At 39.8% G+C, this 19,452-nt stretch overlaps 1 protein-coding gene across 1 annotated transcript; it reads right to left on the bottom strand.

Annotated features, from left to right (window-relative positions):
- Positions 1 to 5,748: 5,748 nt before the first annotated feature.
- Positions 5,749 to 8,323, bottom strand: id4 (inhibitor of DNA binding 4). The gene is made up of 3 exons (XM_085918299.1): positions 7,758 to 8,323; positions 7,210 to 7,276; positions 5,749 to 6,702 (listed from the first exon to the last, which is right to left on the bottom strand). Exons 1-2 carry the CDS (start codon positions 8,190 to 8,192, stop codon positions 7,229 to 7,231), a joined length of 483 nt encoding a protein of 160 aa, XP_085774425.1. The 5' UTR covers positions 8,193 to 8,323; the 3' UTR covers positions 5,749 to 6,702; positions 7,210 to 7,228.
- Positions 8,324 to 19,452: the final 11,129 nt, after the last annotated feature.

Genomic DNA, 19,452 nt, shown 5'->3' with positions numbered 1-19,452 from the left:
AACTGGCATCTGTGTTATTGAAAAGTGGCCATCTGTCCAATCAGAAAATCAAGTCAATAAAAGGAGTCGTTTTGGGAGGGGTGGGGGACTCGTACAACGACTGAGACCAGATCTAGAAAACATTAGCATGTAAATTAATTGTTGACTGTGTGTCAAAGCCAACAGACTAATAATGGCTGCCAACTAGATGACAACAGTCTCATAATCGATGCCTTGATATCTATATGGAAACATATGGAAGGGATCAGACTCACAGCTTGTGTCGTTTCATTTGGATCCAATTTTTTTCTCACTTCTTTTCTGTTGCGCTTCATCCAATGTGAATGTATTAGAAAATATGAATGAGAAATTTGATGTGAATTAACACAGCGACAACAAAGACATATCGCTTGCTGTTCCAGTTTGTCAAACTGTATTGTTTTAATTTATTATTGAATTAGCAAGGGTAACATTGTCTTCATAGTAGACATAAAAGTGAATCAGAGATCAACATTAGCTATTTTAAAAAAAAAGAGTTGGATTCTGTCTTCAGAAGTAATGGAGAACAGAATACTCAATTTACAACATACAGTCTGAGATTATGAATAGACCACTCCATTTTTGAAGCAATTCAGAAGTTGACTAAGTGTGTTTTAGATTGTTGTACGCTTCTATTTGTGATCAAAGATGGCCAAATATTTCCCCAGGCCTTTTTGTTAAAGAGAGGAATTTGTGATTCCATCAATCACGGCAAGTCATCCAGGTCCTGAAGAAGAAAAGCAACCCCAGACTGCTACACCACTGTTGCTATGATGGATACTTTCGCATGGCACTGTATGCCTTAACTTATAACATTTTATATTGTCTATGTCAAAAGACATTTGTTCAACAGGGAGATTGAAATATTGCAGAGCCCTGAAAATGAATTTTTCCCATTTAGGTAATGCAGTTATTCAAGGCCTGCATTTGTCATCCCCGACTCTAATGTCTGTTTGGTTTGATGTACTTTCCCCTCAGGCAGTCACTGAAATACTTATACTGATATAATTCTTCCCCCTCAAGAGACAATTTTGTCTCAGGGAATCTATCTGTATGTCCTGTTTACCCCTCTAACAAAACACCTTTTCAGTGAAAAATGAAATTTTCTACAAAGTAGCATTACTGAAAAACCCCCAACATAAAACACTTAAATAAAAACACAATTTGATTACAATTGTTAATATAAGAAATTGTTCTTTGATGCGTTGATACTTTTAGGGGTATGTGTACTAAAATTTCAAATTAAAGTCATTTCATGGAGGATTATTTTAAGCTTATTTTCTATGTAGCTCAGGGATGGGAAAACTAAATGTTGGAGGAGGCCACAATCTTTCATTAGCTCTACTTGAGGGTGGACAACCACGCATTTCCTAACAAAAATTATCGTGACAAAATAAGTGCTATGTATTTTTTCTCAACTAAAGAAAGAAAAAATCCACAGGTCAATGACAAGACAAAAACAAACCACATACTGTGACCCCCTTCCCCATGTGCAAAGGTCTCTTGCATAACTACTCACATTATTGAGTGATAATAATATCCATGTTTGTGGAGGACACAAGTTTACAAAATCATGATACTATTTAAATGAATTTTCATTGTGAGGGAAATAAAATTCCCCATGATTTGGGTACTTTTGAGATAGGTGTTGAAGAGGCCATGACATGCTCTTCTTCACAATTACAGCCTTGGCATTGCAGATACTGAATTGAGGGCCACTGAGTGTGGTCAAGGGCCGCATGTGGCCCGCGGGCTGCCTGTTACCTACCCCTAATGTCGATGTTTTCTCCTTTCATTTCAGAGACATAAATGTCACGCCGTTGTGTCTTTGGGAGCAAAACATTGTAAATGCAGCCTCATTAATTAGGCTCATTAGGTGAACCAAAACCTGTTGGATTGGAGGCAGTTGGAGCGCTTCCGCCCTGATGGAGCAGCGGTATTTAGCGCACCATATTGGCTGTCTGATGGTTGCACCTCAGGGTCATGTTCTGTGACATGGCTGTTGGCCACCCCCTTCTAACACACACACACACACACACACACACACACACACACACACACACACACACACACACACACACACACACACACACACACACACACACACACACACACACACACACACACACACATACACACACATCCCAATCCTTCAATCTTTCAGGGCCTTGGCAGACTTCTGGTTTCCCTTCTCTAATCTCTGTGTTCTCCAGGGGCATGCAGCCATTCTCGCTGCTATTTAGAGAAGCTTGGCATTTGTCTCATTTCTGTTATTCATCGCCCGTCTCCTGGGAGCCTCCGTTGGCACTGGCGATACCAAATTTTCTCTCCTTCTTCCAAGTCTTCCCCCTTTTCCTCCTTACATGCCCTTCTCAATGTGAACGCGGGGCTTCCTTTGTCAAGCATGGTCTTCAGCTATCAACTGAGTCGTTCATTTTTTTCTTATTATTTAATTCCCATGTATGAAAATACAAAATGTCAAAACATCAACGTAAACGCAACCCAAATGGAAATTTAACCGTTCATCAATTACCATGAGTAATGTGAATTTGAAAAATATAATTGGAATTAATGAGGTATCATTAAAAACCTAAATCTATTACAGGGCGGCATATTTAATCAAAATGTTTCGGTGGATCAAGTTATCATTTATTTGGAGGCAAAACATATTTTGTTCTTTATAACGTGCCATAAGGACACGCAGATGTAAAATCTTTTCTTCAGTTTGAGCATTGCAGGCAAATGAGTGCAACTCACACACTTTATGAGTACACGGCTGTTTGCGGCAGGCATTTTAAGCTAATAGCTGCTTTAAATAGCTGCAATTAGTGAGAAGCATGAGATATTTAATCACTCTAGACCAATTAGACTGTAATCAAGTAGTGTCCAAGAGTGAGCACGTTTTTGTCCTCCACCGTTCAGCTGCAAGCGGTCGCCATATATTTCTGCAAACGCCGCGAAGAGCAGTGATTAACACGCAGGGATATAGGCCCCCGCGGAACGCCATAATGTGGAGTTAAATCAGCGAGAGAAGGAGGTGAGACAGCACAGCTAAACCTGTTATTGCCGTTTAACATATGCCGAAGGTTAATTCAAAGCAGCAACAATTGCAAGCTTCCTCGTTTTATGGGTTTGTGTCAGTGTGTGTTGTGCGGACTTGACTAATTAAGATCCTCTGTGTTGGAATCACAGTCAATCCTGAAGAAGATGAAATGAATTCCAAAATCTACTTTTTAGATTCCATCTTAGTGTTTACTGTTATTCTGAACTACAATTTGTACACACAAATATGAGGCCTACATGAGTGTAGGCCGTTTATACCAATTACAATAAAGGGCTGATAAGGTTCATACAATTGAAATAAAAGAAAAACTAATTTGCATGTTCAAATACCAGGTTTTGTGATAATGGTTTTATCTTTTAAAAAATGGAAGTAAAAACAGACTACTGAAATAATGTGGTTGCACAAGTGTACACACCCCTTTATAAACTACGATTTGCCTGTGTCATTATTAACCAATCACATTTCCCCATCTGGGTGATGTTGGTATCGTTCGATAAAACCGAGGCTGCACTTTTTGACCATCATTTTGAAAAGCAAAAATCATCATCTAGAAAAGCTTAGAAGATTAGCTGAACTTTATTTTGGATTAATTTGAATGTGTACTGTCTGACTTTTTAACATTAACATGATGATGGATTAATTCTGAACTCAGCCAGTGCAACCACTCACATATCTCAGTTCTTTTTCTCGGTGGAAAAAAACAAGCATTATTTTCTTTGTACTAAGAGATTTGTGATTGTATTGATATACAATTAGAGTATCTTAAATAATTTTACTGGTGTACATGGAGAAATGGGTTTACATGTGTCTAAAATCAAGAGTTTACAAACACATTCGAGTCATGTATAAATTGTGAATCTTTGATATTAAAGATACCTTTTAGTAAAGCCAAGAATGCAAATATACTTTATGTGGTGCCGATTGATGATAAGCACGCATCACCAAAGTGATTTTCACTTCATATGCACTAACAGATGCTATCGTTTAAAATCCCTTTAATGCTGAGAACATCTTGGATGATTGTGCATATAATTAATCAAAGCCGGTGTATGTGTAAAATAGCGTGAAACAGAAGCTTTTCAATTAGATTCATTAAATGTGTTGTGAGGGTTAATCTTTGTTCCATCTCGTCCTCTCCTTGGAAAAAAAACAAAACATTCACGGCAGTTGTAGCTGAATCGCATCACGAGGAACTCAAGTTCGGATCTAAGCATGCACACTTGCTTGCATACGTACACATGTACATATGACAGCTATGTTTGTGAAGGACGTGCCAAGGACAAATAGATAACCCACACTCAGCAAGATTTGGCGGACAAGTACACAAGGGTCAGTTTATAGACATAAATAAAGCTATGTGAGATACAGGGATGGAATATATAATCCCATATTTACCACCATTGTTAACCGAATGGCCAGAATAACTAGCTCAGTTCATTTTCGGACAAGAGAAACTTACTTACTGAAGCATTCTGTGTGTGGTGTGGTGCATAAAATGTGTACCTATCTACCGATACTTCCTTGTCTCCCCCATCTGTGTTCTTTTTTTGCATTGTGGTTGTTTCTTTCAACGAATACAATTTGTTAAAAAAGTGCCACCGATTTGTACAGCATCATTTCTACTTGTTTATATGCGGTGCAGCATAAATTTGTACTTTTCAAACAGAAGTATCGTTGAGTAAATTATAGAACGCTTTGGATCCACACGAGGCTTGAATGGATTGTTTAACGGTGACACCCTGTACACTATCATCATTCCGTGCAAAAGCTGTTTGAGTGTCTTAATTTCAGCTCACTGAGCATTTGCATTTATTTCAATCTTTAACAATTACAGGTGTTATTTTCACAGAAGTTGAATAGGTTATAGGTCGACCCACGTTAACTGACGGTCATTTGAGTAAATTAAATGATGACTCAGCATAAGCATTACAGTAAGTGACCATTTAGATGCTTTGATATTCTGAAGATAAAGCGTGTCATACTTTTGACATTTTAAAACATTTCTAACGCTGCACACAATGTTTTTTATTGAAACTGTGACGTGATGTTTATTATTCTCAGAAATAGAAAATGAATGGATGGATGTCAAAATTAAGACTGTGTTAAATGTCTTCTTTCTGAAAGAATTTGTCCAGGTTGCTGTATTTCTGCTAGATAACTATTCTCTGAGATCAAATTACAATTTTCATCCAAATGTTTTCCCTCTTGCATTAGCGTTTTGGCACATTCCCTCTTTGGCTCATTATTTCACTTGCCTGCGCCAGCACTGCAAATATTGTACCTCTGGAGACAAATAATGAGACGACGCAGTTCTTCCTGGAAACTTTAATTGTTTTGACAACTCCTCGCAAGCCAGTGAAGGTCAATTCCAACAGTGCAGCTGACAGTCATGTACATGTGCCCTCCCACACTGGCAGCAGGGTGGTGAGGTAAAGTCGGTGTTTGAGAAAAAAACATCCTTTCTTATTTTAATTGAACCATCTGGCTGCTGAAATGTGTTAATAATTGCAGAAAAACATGCAAATGACAATTAATTGTTGTCCGTGTAATTCATGGTTGCACCGTCCTAACCAAATGAAAAATCATTTTGATAGCATCCTTCGGTATAATTACATTTTTAGAAACGGCATTGTATTGTCCACTGATAGAAGTGCTGCATGTTGTGATTTTTCTTAAAATTTGTTTTCATAAGAGTGCATTGTAAAATAATGAAGTCTGTCCTTTTTTTTTTTTTTTTTCTTCATAAACAACAACAATTACATCAACCTAACATTTAAAATAGCTGAGCGACATTCCTGCCCAGAATGGTTCAAGTGAGTATAAAACCAACAAGGGAAAGCTGAGCAAATAAAAACACTTATCTAAACAGGGAGGCCTGCTTCGGTGCACATTTGACATCTCTGCACTGAGCATGACATGCTACATATTAAACTAATCCAAAACATTGCAAAGATTTCATCATGTGAGGACAAATACACATTCATTCACTAAAGACTTTAAAGTGAAAACACAATATTTACAAAACAACCAACCAAACCTTTAATAAAAATATCTTATAATTACAATAGTCTATTTGAATCATATATGTATTCCTTTCACATATAGAACATTTGTTTCTCTTCATGTACAATCGTAATTGTTTTTTGTTTGTTATTTTATTCAAATTGAATCGTTTGTCTTTACAATGTCAATTAAGATATGAATGACAGGAATGACATTCCCGCTTAACACATTTCATCTATTTGAAACAATAGATGTCGAAAATATACACAGCAGTCTTGCAGTTCAGTAAAGCTTTAAACTCACTTTTGCTTGAAACACAATTCACAATGTAATATTTGTTTATGACTGGGGTTTCAAAAACAAAATAAGTCTAAAAATGTTGACACTGTTAATTTCATTTTTATGAAATAAACATGGGGGGGAGGGATACGGTTGGTTTGGGACAAACACACTTTTATGCTCATTCCATGCTCTATATGGAACTAAAACAGTCATTATATTTAAGATTAGTTCCTTACGATAGTTTCCAAATTCCCCTCGAGATTGTGCGTCCAGTTGGCTGTGAGTCCCTGGAGAAGCTTTGCTGGCTTTGGAGCTGTTCTGTGCAGCCTGCACACCTGTGGAGGGCATGAATAGAGGTGGGGGGGAGTGAGCTTCAGAGCTCCAGACTGACTGGCGCCACCAACAAAACAGAGGCCATGCTTGATCAACAACCCAAAACAAACCAGGTCAAACATCCACCCGCTTCGTCGGGCTACCGGCCGGGCGACTGGCTGACCTCCGAGAGGCCGGTACGCTTGAAATATATATGGTGCATAGGCCGATTTGACACACAAGGACTGAGAGTTGTTGTCAAAGAGAGGCCAACATAATGTTTGAACCCTGGTTTCTTCTACGATTGCTACACCGGTGACCGTTATTGCACAAAGCACAGCTGCCTCTGTTCATGTTCCTCAATTCTTTTCCTTGCCATGTAATGTGCTGCATTTACAACATAATATTGTGTTTATTTCATTGAGAATGCTTCAATGACCGATGTAGTGTTTTTTTCAAAAATCTAGAAATAAAAATAATTGGAATCATTCAAATATAACAAGCAGTATAATAAAAACAGTCACACTTACCATTGCGTTGCAATATGCTTCAGCGGCATAAAATTGAGTCCTCAGGCTTTTTGACAATTGATGTCCTCTAAAGACAAAAAAAAAAAAAAAGAAATCAAATGACCTGTCAGACAGTAAATTTAATGGTTACGCTTGATAAAAGGGCAAAGCAGCACGGAATGGCCTGAAATAATACATTAGATGGAAAAATTGCAGCCATAATAAATGATTTTATGGCCTATTGAATAACAAATTGCCCTTTTTGTTGCGCAGTGGAGTGGACTGCAGCCTGAGGTACTTCACCAGCCCGTGGGTTGAGGTGGGCCTCTGACACACACTATTCATTATCATGCAAATCATAAAGGCTGCAATCAAGTGCGCAATCTAAGAAATGCCAAATGCGCTTTTCCTACACCAGAAGCACGTGTAAGATTATTCTTATTCTATTTTGCACATCATTTCACTTCCATTGACGGGACAATGACAAATAGCGGCGATGACGCGCTTTGTCTGCTTTGTCGGGATCCAAATTCTCCTCGAGAAGCGCACACTAGTAAACAACTGGGTACCTGGTGGTAGTCAACGTTGAGGACTGTAAGCGGTGTTCGGCTGGGGTTGGACGCCAGAGGAACGCACGTTCCGGTCCGCTGAGGCGCCTGTTTGTGGAGAGAAGGGTGCGTCTCCAGGGCCAACTGCAGGTCCAGAATGTAGTCAATGACGTGCTGGAGGATCTCCACTTTGCTGACTTTCTTATCCTGGGGAATGGTGGGCACCAGTCGCTTCAATCGGCTGTAGCAGTCGTTCATGTCGTACTGCAAACAGTGACGGTCCTCCTCTTCCATCCTGGACCGAGCGGCGTTGAAGCTCTGCTTGGTCAGATAGTGGAGGGAGTGCTGCCGACTGCTGCTGCTGCTGCTGTTGCTGGAAGAGGAGGAGGAGGAGGCGGCGGAGGAGGAAGAGTAAGACGAAGAGTCCTGGGGGTACGCAGGAGGAACAGCCTTCATCGCAGAAAATGATGAGCAGGAGATGCAAATTAAACTGCTTCAAATGTGAAGATTATTACAATGTATTATTATTATTATTATTTTTAAAGACGCGCTTCAATTAATATCCCGTAAGGCCACTGTCGCTCCTACTCGATCGGACTGAGTGCACACAAGGAGCAGACTGTGCACATTTATAGGGAGGAGAAAGGATGGGGAGGCGCCAAGCCAGCAGTCACACATGAGGGGGAGAAGCTGGTCAGTCACCGCCCGGCAGCCAAGCAAGCAAGCAAGCAAGCAAGCAAGCAAGCAGGCAGGCATCCCACTGCCCACCGACCGATCACGATTGGGGTGGAGAAGGGGGAGAAGGCGTGTCTCGCTTCTCATAGTTGTGCATTTCTAACATTTAACTGTCAAATCTTATTTGATCCAAGCAAAAAAAAATAGCTCGACTATCTTCACACTTAAAAATTATTTGATGCACGTTTCTCCATAAATAAATAAATAAATAAATAAAGAAAGAAAGAAAGAAAGAAAGAAAGAAAGAAAGAAAGAAAGAAAGAAATAAGACCATGTGTCAATGTAGTTTGCGATGCACAAGCAAACGGTAGGCAAAAACTGCCAATATTAGATATTGAGCATTTGTTTATGTTTACCTCTATCATATCATTTGAGGGATCCTGAAATTTTCTGTGAATGCACAAGACAGTACTTGCCATATGCTGACTTTATTCCAGCTATCTATTTAGTTTTGTCCTAGCCATGTCATCTGCAGGATACATAAGGACAGACAGACAACCATCAATACTTGCACCAGCTGAAAATTTCAATCATTCGATCATCACAAGCTTTTGGAATGTGAGAGGAAGCATTAGTACCAAGAGAAAACGCTAAGATGAAGAGCACATGCTTACCACTCTTCCACCAAGTTGCCTTCATTAGCATAATTAACTATAAGAAATTCTTATAGTCATATATCAATCATGCAAAAAAAAATCCCCCTGGATTTTGTTTGCATTGAATACATGACACGAGAAAAGAAAGAAAAAAATGTCTAGCCAAGTCCATAATTCTAATGTGACCTGAAATAAAACCTGTTTGCAAGCACCCCCCCCCCCTCTTTCCTTGACCCAGCTGTGTGCTTATTGTGCCTCTTAAATTCCTCCACTTTGGGATCCACGCCGCAACGCCTCTCCCTCCTTTTACAGTGTTCATTGAGAAGCTGAGTCGAGCAGACTACTTGGCGCCATATTGGGACCTTATCCATTCACACCTATGTAACTCCTCTACTCTGCGTTCTTTGTTCACTTTTGTTGCGCGGGTTGCCATGGATGCTCAGCTGCATGTCAGCCTCACTTCAGAATGTTTCCCAACCCAAATGCATGTAGGGGGGGGGGGGGGGGGGGGCAAGGTCTGAGTCAAGCATGGATGACACCCACCTCAGTGCCTCTTTAGAGGGTTAATGTCCCAAACATTATGGGAAGCACCACAATCTCCTCTGCAATGAATAATGAAAAGCTTAAATGGGTTCAGTTTTTGCTTGTTGTCTTGTCTCATTCACTGTGTTTTCTGTTGCTATGGGAAGTAATTTGAGCATATATTTGACAACTTCAGACTATCAAACCGCTGTGTGAAGCAGCCTTCAAATTAACCACATATTGCTTGGAAAATAGAAATATGTGAGGCACATTTTGTTGACATCTAGTCATCCAGGCATCCTGAGAAGAGCACAATTGCTTTGCCCTCTTCTGCTTTCCGTTGAATCTGTATTAAGTTGAAGTGTCTACACTTTGTTCCAAGTAACCTTGTCTTCGTTGTCCAACACTTTAACACCTGCAGTAAAATCCAAACGGTTATAGGTTTCTTCTGGTGACCTTCACTTTGCTTTCTTTAATTGTAGCCCTTCTGGCTATACTTCCCCAGAGGTTTATTACTGTGCTGACTGGGGACTGGTGCTTTGGTAACTAGAGACTCATTACCAGACAAGCCTAATGTGATGGGTAAACAACAACAAACAGACAGACAGAGAGTGTTTGTTGTGACAGAGATGCAGAGACCGATCAAATCTCAAACTTTCGGTCTGTTCTGACTAAACATAGTCAAATACTGCATGCACGTAAGGATGCCATACATGTTTGGAAACTTCCATTTATGGTATTTCAACGCGATCAACTTACAGTAGGCCCATTGAGGGTGGGTGTGCAATTTTTGGCATTCATGGAGGTCACAGCACTAATATACACATGGCAAGTACCAATATAAACAGGGAGCCCTAAAATATTAAAACATCTTCAACTCCTTTTATTGGAATTTAATTAATTTAATTTGAGCATTAAATTTCCATTTGATGATCTTGTGTTGAACCCTACTATCTATTGACTCAGTTATATAGGGTTGATTTTAAACAGCCATGGTGAGTAGTGGTTAACATGTCTGTCTCACAATTCCAAAGTTTGAAGTTACTTGTTTGGGCATCGCATGCAAAAAAACAACAACAACAACAAAAAACATGTTAGGTTAATTGAGGAGTCAGAATTGCCTTTCGGTGTGAATGTGAGTGTGCGTTTGTTTGTCTGTGTAGTGTACGTGCCTTGTAATTGGCTAGCCACTCGTGTAGGGTGTTTCCCGCCTCTCACCCAAAGTCATCTGGGATAGGTGCCAGCTCAATGCTGGCCTGAGTACAAGCGGTACAAAAAAACTGATGGATGGTTAGATGAATGACTTTTGCCTGTTGAACGTGTTAAAAAAGGGGACAATAAGTAGGATACTACTCAAATCTAGAGTGCCTCTTTTGTAATTGATTTGCACTATGGAATGCCTCTTTTGTCATTTATTTGCGATCAGTAGTAGGAGGAAACTTTTAACTGGTTGGTCGTGGGTCACGATTGCCGGAGAAAGTTGCTGGTCGTCTTGTTGTGACAGGTCACACCCAGCATTTGTAGCATATGCAGTTGACTATCTATTGGGTGGCGACTCCAAGGCTGGCAACATCTGAGTCCTCACCTCAAAGTTAGCTGCCTCACTTTTTTTTTTTTTGGTGTGTCTATGACGCAGTTTGCACAACATGTCTAAGTCCCTGATGGTCTCGCAGCTCAACACACAACTTCCCTGTGTGTCATTTACACAGGTGCATTCACTGTTTACTCTGTGCAACCTGAGTAACTGTCTACACACATGCATGCATACGCGCCTATTTCCAAACAAACGCAAATGGATGCACCACATTGAATGATTTCTAAGTGTGAGAAGTCATACGTGCACTATGATACTGTATAATGAATAGCTACATAAGAAAATAGCAAATCCATCCAGTCTTTAATGTTTGGGTGATAAGAAGGTCAACCATACTTAAAAACAAAGCAGATTAGTTATGGCATGAACATTTGTATCTTTTTTTTTCTTAATTCTTCCAGCTGGTACTTTCAGTTCCTCGGTTCCAAATGTGTACATATCAAACACTCCTTATCTGCCTTTTTGAATCTTCACTATGTGCTGCTGGATGCTGTTTGTCGTACAAACGTTGGAGAAACAACAACAGACCAAGATTGAATTGAATGTTTCAGCGTGTGTGTGTGTAAGCAACAACAGGTGCACCATTGTAGCATCCTGTTTGACAGTCCAACTGCTGTCGTTTCTCATAACCTTAACCTTATTAACTGAGGAGCCATAGCATTGACTAGTTGCGCAATATGACATTATCCATTTGAACTGTATATAAGATAAGCCTTACAAAATAATGCTAATTGACGACAATATTTTTTTGTGTGTATCATAATGAAAGCTATATCCCGTAGAGTACAATACAGTACACTCTTGTGTAGCTTTATAAGTTACATGTTGTGATATTTTTGCTTCGTAACAGTACTTTGGGTTTACTTGTTATCTGTGGCTGAAAATTATTTTATTTTGAAAAGTGATCATATTCGCATCATCTGTGTTAATGTGTACAGAAAACTTTGACAAATAAGCATCAGATTTTTTAATTAAGATATAGTAGACATCCAAACATTATGTTTAGTGTTGAAAAATGACCTTTAAATGAGCTACATTTATCTTTTAAGATAATTGCGAATGATATCTGTAGTCTGGCCTCGTAAAAGAGACTAATTAAATATTAACGGAAAGCAGACAAAATCATCATGCATTAAAATTAATATCACTTTTTGTAAGCCTAACGAATGAAACCGATGATTCATGAAAGCTTGCATTTTGTTACAAATATTCACTCAAATAGGTTGTTCAGTTTTAAAGAATGAAAGATAAAGTTTATAAGACAACTGCTGAGTCTGGCCATGATTTACAGATTGGAGAGTGGCACTGAAGAAAAAACAGGAAGTAAAGCTGGAAGTGGTGGAAATGAAGTTGTTAAGATTTTTTTTTTTTCATGGTGATTGATGCCCAAATATATGGCAGTAAATTTCACTTTGATATGTATGTACATAAACATAAAAGACCGCCCATCTGCTCTGTTCCAGTTCTCAATGCACGACGATACCACTGACAGAGTTAATGAGGGACTCAACCTTGTGACCTTTAGGCTCATTAGTAAATTTCTAATGCAGCGTGGTGACAGATTATAGCCCCTGTGCTCCTGCTGGGATTCCAAGAACAACAGATTGTTTGACACAAAAAGGCTGCAGATGATGGACAGATTGACTGATAGGTCGATTGATCTCTCAGGACAGCTTATCGTTTGACATGGTTGATTCTTGTTTATAATTCTAGGATCACATCAATGAACATCACGTCAGATTCTTTTGTGTTTAACCGATATCGTTCAGAAATCCAAAGTGAAAATCCAGCCTCTTTTCATGAAGAAAGTTCCCATGAAAGCATTAAGGTTTTGGCGCGCTTTTCTTTCCTGGACAAAACTCCTCCTTCCTTTTCTCCCTTTGGCCTCAGGGAAACACCCTCCTCCTTAGAATTTTTTTGGGGTGGAATGCCATTGAACACATTCAGTGTGTGTCCTCAAATCTCTGCTGCAAACATGTTCCTATTGATGCTCTCAAAGAATTAATTGCCTCAAATAATCTCACCAGATGGTTGCAGAGATCCCTGCAAAGGCGGATGCTTGTATTGCCCATGTTGGAGTCTATTCAGAGGCCTGCAATGCTGCTGTGGTGAAGAGTGGAAGAGAGAGATAGAGAGGTGGCCAATGCTTGACGGGAAACTGAAAAGATTTGGCAAGAAGGGAGGGACGGCCACCATCTGCTCCTTGTCTTTCTTATTGGTGACCTCAAACACCAGCAGAGACCTTGCATCTCTATGATCTAACTGCAGACCAGTGGCTGGAATGTTATTGAGAGTAAGCCTTAGAAAAAGCACAAAGACAGAAAATCTGGCGTCACAATGTTCCCTCGCTGTCCGCAGTGGCTTTCGACCGCCATTACCTTCCATCACAATATCTTACAAAGTTTGAAATTGTTTCAAAAGATGGACGTTCAATTTTGTTTCTATACACAAAGGCTACAATATATCACTCTGATCAGTGGTTCTACAACTTGTGGTTGACACTGCTGTTGAATCATGTCATTCATTCATTCATTCATTCATTCATTCATTAAAACCCAAATCTTGATCCCCTCCTTAAACCTACTGGTATGGTTACTTTTGTTTATCAGCCTCGTTGTTGTCCATTCTTGCTCATGCCTACTATTAATTCATTCACTGCCAACCAAGTAAATATCATTGACGTCTATAACCGTCAATGGCACAGAATGAGTTAACCTAATAATTAGGCTTGAAAGCAGAATCATAGTTATTCGTGTTCCAGATTTCTCTTAAGCCACCTTGTATAATTTGGGCTACTATTTCCTCTATGCATCTAGAAAAATATTATCTCAACCATTTATAATTTTGCAAACAGAAAATTACAATGCAGGCACAGCTCCACTTGTCGTGCTGGAATGTAGGTTGAGGGTGAATAGAGGTTGCGAGCCCGAGTGTGTGCAGTGTGGGCGGATGCTTTCACTGCCCCTCCTATGTGTGAAGTGCGCGCGTGTTTTCTTTGTGCTTCAGGGTGGCTGTGGCCCTCCACCTCCGCACCGCACCCCTGGGAAAGTGTAACAGGTGTGCCTTGGAGTGCTGCAGCAGCAAGGCCGAGGGGCTGAAGACGGACGGGTGCTGCGGTGCGCCCTCCCACTGGATCAGCATGAACCCTGTCAATGAAATTGCCCACACCATCAACCACCCACCATCTTGCCAATGCTGACCAAAACACAAGCTCGACAATCAAACACTGTAACTCGCGCACAAAGAGTGAATTGTAAGTTAGAATAGTGAACGGTAAGTGACGATAGTACCCCTTGTGAAGCGATGAATCACCTGAAGCTTTAAACGATTTTGAGCCATTGAGTAACTATTTCTGTTTGCAGCATTTACTGTATTTTCCGGACTATAAGGCGCACTGGATTATAAGGCACACCTTCAACGAATGGCCCATTTTGAAACTTTGTCCTTATATAAGGCGCATGATGTAAGATGTTTAATCTAAATCAAATCATTCTCCATTTTATCTTTTTTATTTCAACTTCAGACGCAAATTACTTTATAATCGCAAAATATCTTTTTGATTTATGATTCATAAATCATGATTGATTTCATGACACAATGTTTCGGGCCAGTTTAAATTTAGGAATTTGGTCTATATATAAGGCGCACCGGACTATAAAGCGCACTGTTGGCTTTTGAGAAAATTTGGGGGTTTTAGGTGCGCCTTATAGCCCGGAAAATACGGTAATTGTAGGCTGTCAACAATTTAATGCAGGCTGATGGATAAAGTGTTTGAGTGGCTCCTAATACTGTTATCTACAGAAAGTTTGATGTGTTCTGAGTTGCTGTTGTAGTCCTAACCCATTCTACAGCAGCCCTGTGGTTTATAACCCCAAATCCACAAAGGAATGGAGAGATTTTCAAATGGGACTTTTCCATGAAAAATTGCCTGCTCAGTTCAGAGTCCAAACAGATTTATTTGGATGGGCAGAAGCACTGGAGCCTGAATTCTGAATTAATAGATGTGGTGCAAGAAAGGCTTATTTTCAGAGGCAGGGCTCAAAGTATGTGGCGTTTGTTCCTTGAGCTCCAGGCGGCTCCCGAGGTAGTGTTTGCAATGCAAGAAGGGAAGCCAGTGCGCCAGCACAGATGGTTGAGTACCAAAGGCAGCAGACTTTTTCTCATGCCTTTAGATGGGAACCCTTTCTTACCTCATATTTAGCTCCTTCAAATGCTAATGACATGGCTTCGCACTCCAAGGTTAGCACAACAGCAATGGGAAAGCATTTAGATCTCGGGCATTTGTTTACCACATGAAAGAGGTTGCAAACAGGAAGGGTGAGTGAGGCCTCAAACTAGTATATCTCGAAGGCCAGTCAATTTTGTGTCCTTATTTTGTGCCATTTAACACAACTACTTAATTTCCCCTTAAAATAAATGTATGTATATCAACATATGTATGGGAAGAGGGAAATCGAGAAAATAACAAAAGCAAAGTGAGACAGGTACATACAACATAGCCAGTAGAGATTTTCAGTATGCATTTACCAATATAATAATGGCTAACAGTCAGAGAGACTATTATTATTTTTACACATATTAAACATATTTTAAAACAATTGCTGTCAGTGTCAACCATGTAAATATGATGAGGGCATTTTTTGCCATTTATAAAACCGGACCTGGACAGTAACATTTTTACATTATTATAACTGGTTGATACAAGACACTAGTCAAACAGTACATTAAGTCACAAGATGTTATGGCTGTATTACCAGATGCTAAAAACAAACAATAAAATAATAATAATATATACTCAATAATAATCGTATTAATATTAATAATAAAAAGATTTGTATAATGCATAAATAAAACACACCACTGCAAACCATACAATTGTTAATCCAATCATTTCCGGCAGTCAATCAAAAGTGAAAATTATCTTTTTAAAAGGAATGTGCCAGTGAGTCATTCAACTTAACAAAGAAACGTAGAATTTCCATTTCATGAATAAACAATTACACTATCAACAGAACAAAAATCCCATATCACCCACCTTATTCTTCTAAAAGGTGCCCTTAGCAATTATTTTTGATATTGCCATGGCAACAGGTAAAGAAAACAAACTACACAGAACCAAAATGGCATACCTTAAAAGAAAAGAAGCTTAGTTTGTTCAAAGCACACACTTTTTGGCTTAAAAAAAACATTCTCCTTTGTGTGTCTCATGTTTTGTTGAAGATAGATAACATCAATTATTAATTATAAATCAAAGAGAATGAAAAATGTAGACTTGCCCATAAAATGTCTATAATAATTCCCAGCTGAATAGTTCCAGAGGCAAACAACTCATAATATTTTTGAGAACTGTAATAAAGTACTATCTTCACAGCATCTTTGCAATGTATTATTCACTTCCAGTTGCCAAGAGGAGACTCAAGGGGATGTTAAGAAATGGCTACAATATTTATTTGGGCTACTATGCTGCATTTCTGCCACAAGCACAGTCAGACACACAGAATTCTTATGGCAGCGCCTTAGTGGGTCAAAGGGACATTTATGAGGATATATTGTCTTTTAGATGCTCCCTGTGATAGCCCCTTGTTGTTGTTAACCCCTCGCCTTATTAGCCCTTTAACTCAAGGTTCCATCATCGTATATGTGAAACATTCATCGTGGTCAATCATGGTCATTTTCAAGAAAAGATTCAGGCAATTTCGATCCCTTCTTTCTTTCATAATCTGTAATTAGTCCTCTGCACTCCTCACATCCTGGTGACTCTTAAATTTTGTCACCTTTACGGCCGACATACGAGGACATGAGCTGTCTCCATTTTGGCTTCCAGAGAGTGAATAAGATAGCAGAAATGTGTGTGTTTGTGCTTGTGCTCCAATAAAAAGAAGGAGGACAGACTTTTCTGCAGCAGATAGGGCTCTTTGTGCTGATGTGTTCAGTGACCTTGTGCTTTCAATGATGGGTCTCTTGCTCCACTCCCACAATAGCGAGTCAAAATAGGATTCTTCTATACATCAGCACACAGGGAAGCTGGAGACTGGATCTGACCGACGCAACGGATCCAACACCTAAGGGGTCGTGCCATGCGATTGTGTGGATGCGCTTCACTATGAACACACGTGTGTGCAGTGCGATAGTGGAAATGGCCCAAATCAAGAAAAATGAATGGCATCTATCACAAAAGGCTAGATAAACCCCTACAGAGCTGCAGGGTGCTTATTAGGCTGCAGCCACAACCTGGTAGATTTCGAGTCAAGGTCTTGTGCTTCAGTTCAAATCAAATTAAATACATACCTAAAAAAGTCAACTCCAAAATTAGAACTTTATACATGATTCTGAGAATGTATTAAGGATGGATCTGCAGCGCTGGAAAAAACAAGATTTAAAAAAAGTAAACGTATGTGTTCAAAGACTGTTCTTGAAAGAAGAATAACAATCCGCACTTGAAATTTAATCTCGATGTGCTTTGAAGTAGCACATCTTCAGCGCTCGCCGCGCTCCGTCACCCGTCTATCATCTGCTCGTTTAGCTGTGATGCGATAAAACAGGTAAGGCTACGCCCACGCGAGATACATACTTGCTACACGGCTGGCTCTGTGGTGCATAAAACTTGACATCTTTGTGCTCCTCATGTTGTGCAGATCAATCTCCTAGGCAGGTTCCCTAGAGGAACACAAAGCCTTACAGCTGACACTTCGCTGTCCCTCGCAGCGCCCGCCTGCTTCAGCGAGAAGGGGGCAGTGGGATTGAGGAGGGGGTCGTTTGGTGTGGGGGAATGGATTAAGTCTTTTCACCCAGGATAAGAACCTGTCTTTTACAGAGAGAGGCTCCCTTGGAGAAGGACTTGATCCTTGGTCCTCCATACCTATTCTTTTTCCACCCTTTCTCTCATTTCCTTCTCGCTTTTGTATTTCTTTCCCACTCACTGTAATCCAACGTGACACAGTTACAGATGGTCTATCAATGCCACAGCCCATGAGGGCCCCGTGAGCGAGGCTACCAGGGGTCTTTGGGGACCTGGTTGTCTGTCCAGAAGCCTGCTTGCACGTTTTCTTAAGCCTGTACGCGGACATGTTTGCATCTGTGATTGTTTTTACCTCAACATTTTACTATGTATGAAGGATCCACAATCTGCAAGGAACAACAAGTCAGTGCATTGGGAGTCCTTGCAAAATATTTCTTCTGGGGGGGGGGGGGCAGAAACCAGAGTGACACTTTGATGGATGGATGCAGAGTGGTTGCAGAAGTGAGGATGGGCCTCTCACCACAGATATGGCATCCCTCAGGACAGGTCTTAAGATGTCTTATCCCATACATCCACTCCAAGTCTCAGATCTCATCTGTAAGCATCTGAAAAGGCATTGCTCACTAATCGATGTTGAAGGTCGAAAACACGTAGCTCTTTCTTATGATAATCATGCACAGAGCAAAGAGTATGCCCCATATTGGACAGATGTTATATTTACACATATAGAATACAAGCCATACAAAAGGGATATTGTAATATTCTTGAATATGGTAATCATCATGCAAATAATCGTCACTAAGCTGATGTCAAATGCATATCATTAGATTTTGTTTGAAGTGCACAGGAAAAAAAGAATGATCAAGAAGTAAAAGCACAAATCGTACCTAGTCACAAGTACAACAGGTTATATTTAAAATCCAGTTATTTCGGGCAAACTTGACTGTGCATGATGTAGATTTAATGTAAAAAAAGAAAAGAGGTCTGGGGCTGCATACAAGTGAGCATTAGTGAGATGAAAAACAATTGTACAAGTATGAGAAGTCAGAGCCCGGGGCGAGTAACAGGGCGGTGTAAGAGCTACTGCATGGTTGGCCTACATTTTAACATGTGACAGAATTTCCTATAGGATTCATTTGATTGAAAAGACAACAAATGAAATGACAATGCTTTTAGAACCATTTAAAAAAAGATACGGAGCCCAAAATGGCTAATGTGCTCATTTGTTTGCACAAACAAGATTGCATGACATCACTTGTGATTTGCTTTATCCAACTTTTGCTGTGACTCCCCTTGACTTGCTTGATTTTTGCAACAATCACTTGAGACTTGTGACATACTGTACACAAAGTATGTGGCTTAGTAGTCCATCTACCTACCCACACATTATTGTAACTATGGACAACATTCAGCTTTTCATTCTCTTCTTTCTCCCTTGTTCCCTTTCTCATCGTGGCCCAAACTAATTCCAACTCAAAATAAAGATGGAGTCAGAAAGACATATTGCTACATTGCTGGTGTATCATTTCA

The sequence above is a fragment of the Syngnathus leptorhynchus genome, chromosome 8 (genome assembly GCF_054491065.1).
Source record: "Syngnathus leptorhynchus isolate UIUO chromosome 8, UIUO_Slep, whole genome shotgun sequence".
Classification (NCBI taxonomy): Eukaryota; Metazoa; Chordata; class Actinopteri; order Syngnathiformes; family Syngnathidae; genus Syngnathus; species Syngnathus leptorhynchus.
The sequence above is the reverse complement of the archived record's forward strand: the minus strand, read 5'-3'. Positions and strand labels throughout refer to the sequence as shown.

Excerpts from the sequence above, each read along its gene's own strand:
- id4 (XM_085918299.1), bottom strand. The coding sequence starts at position 8,192 with ATGAAGGCTGTTCCTCCTGCGTACCCCCAGGACTCTTCGTCTTACTCT. Across the intron at positions 7,277-7,757 it reads TCAACGTTGACTACCACCAG|AGGACATCAATTGTCAAAAA; the intron begins GTACCCAGTTGT and ends TTTTGTCTTTAG.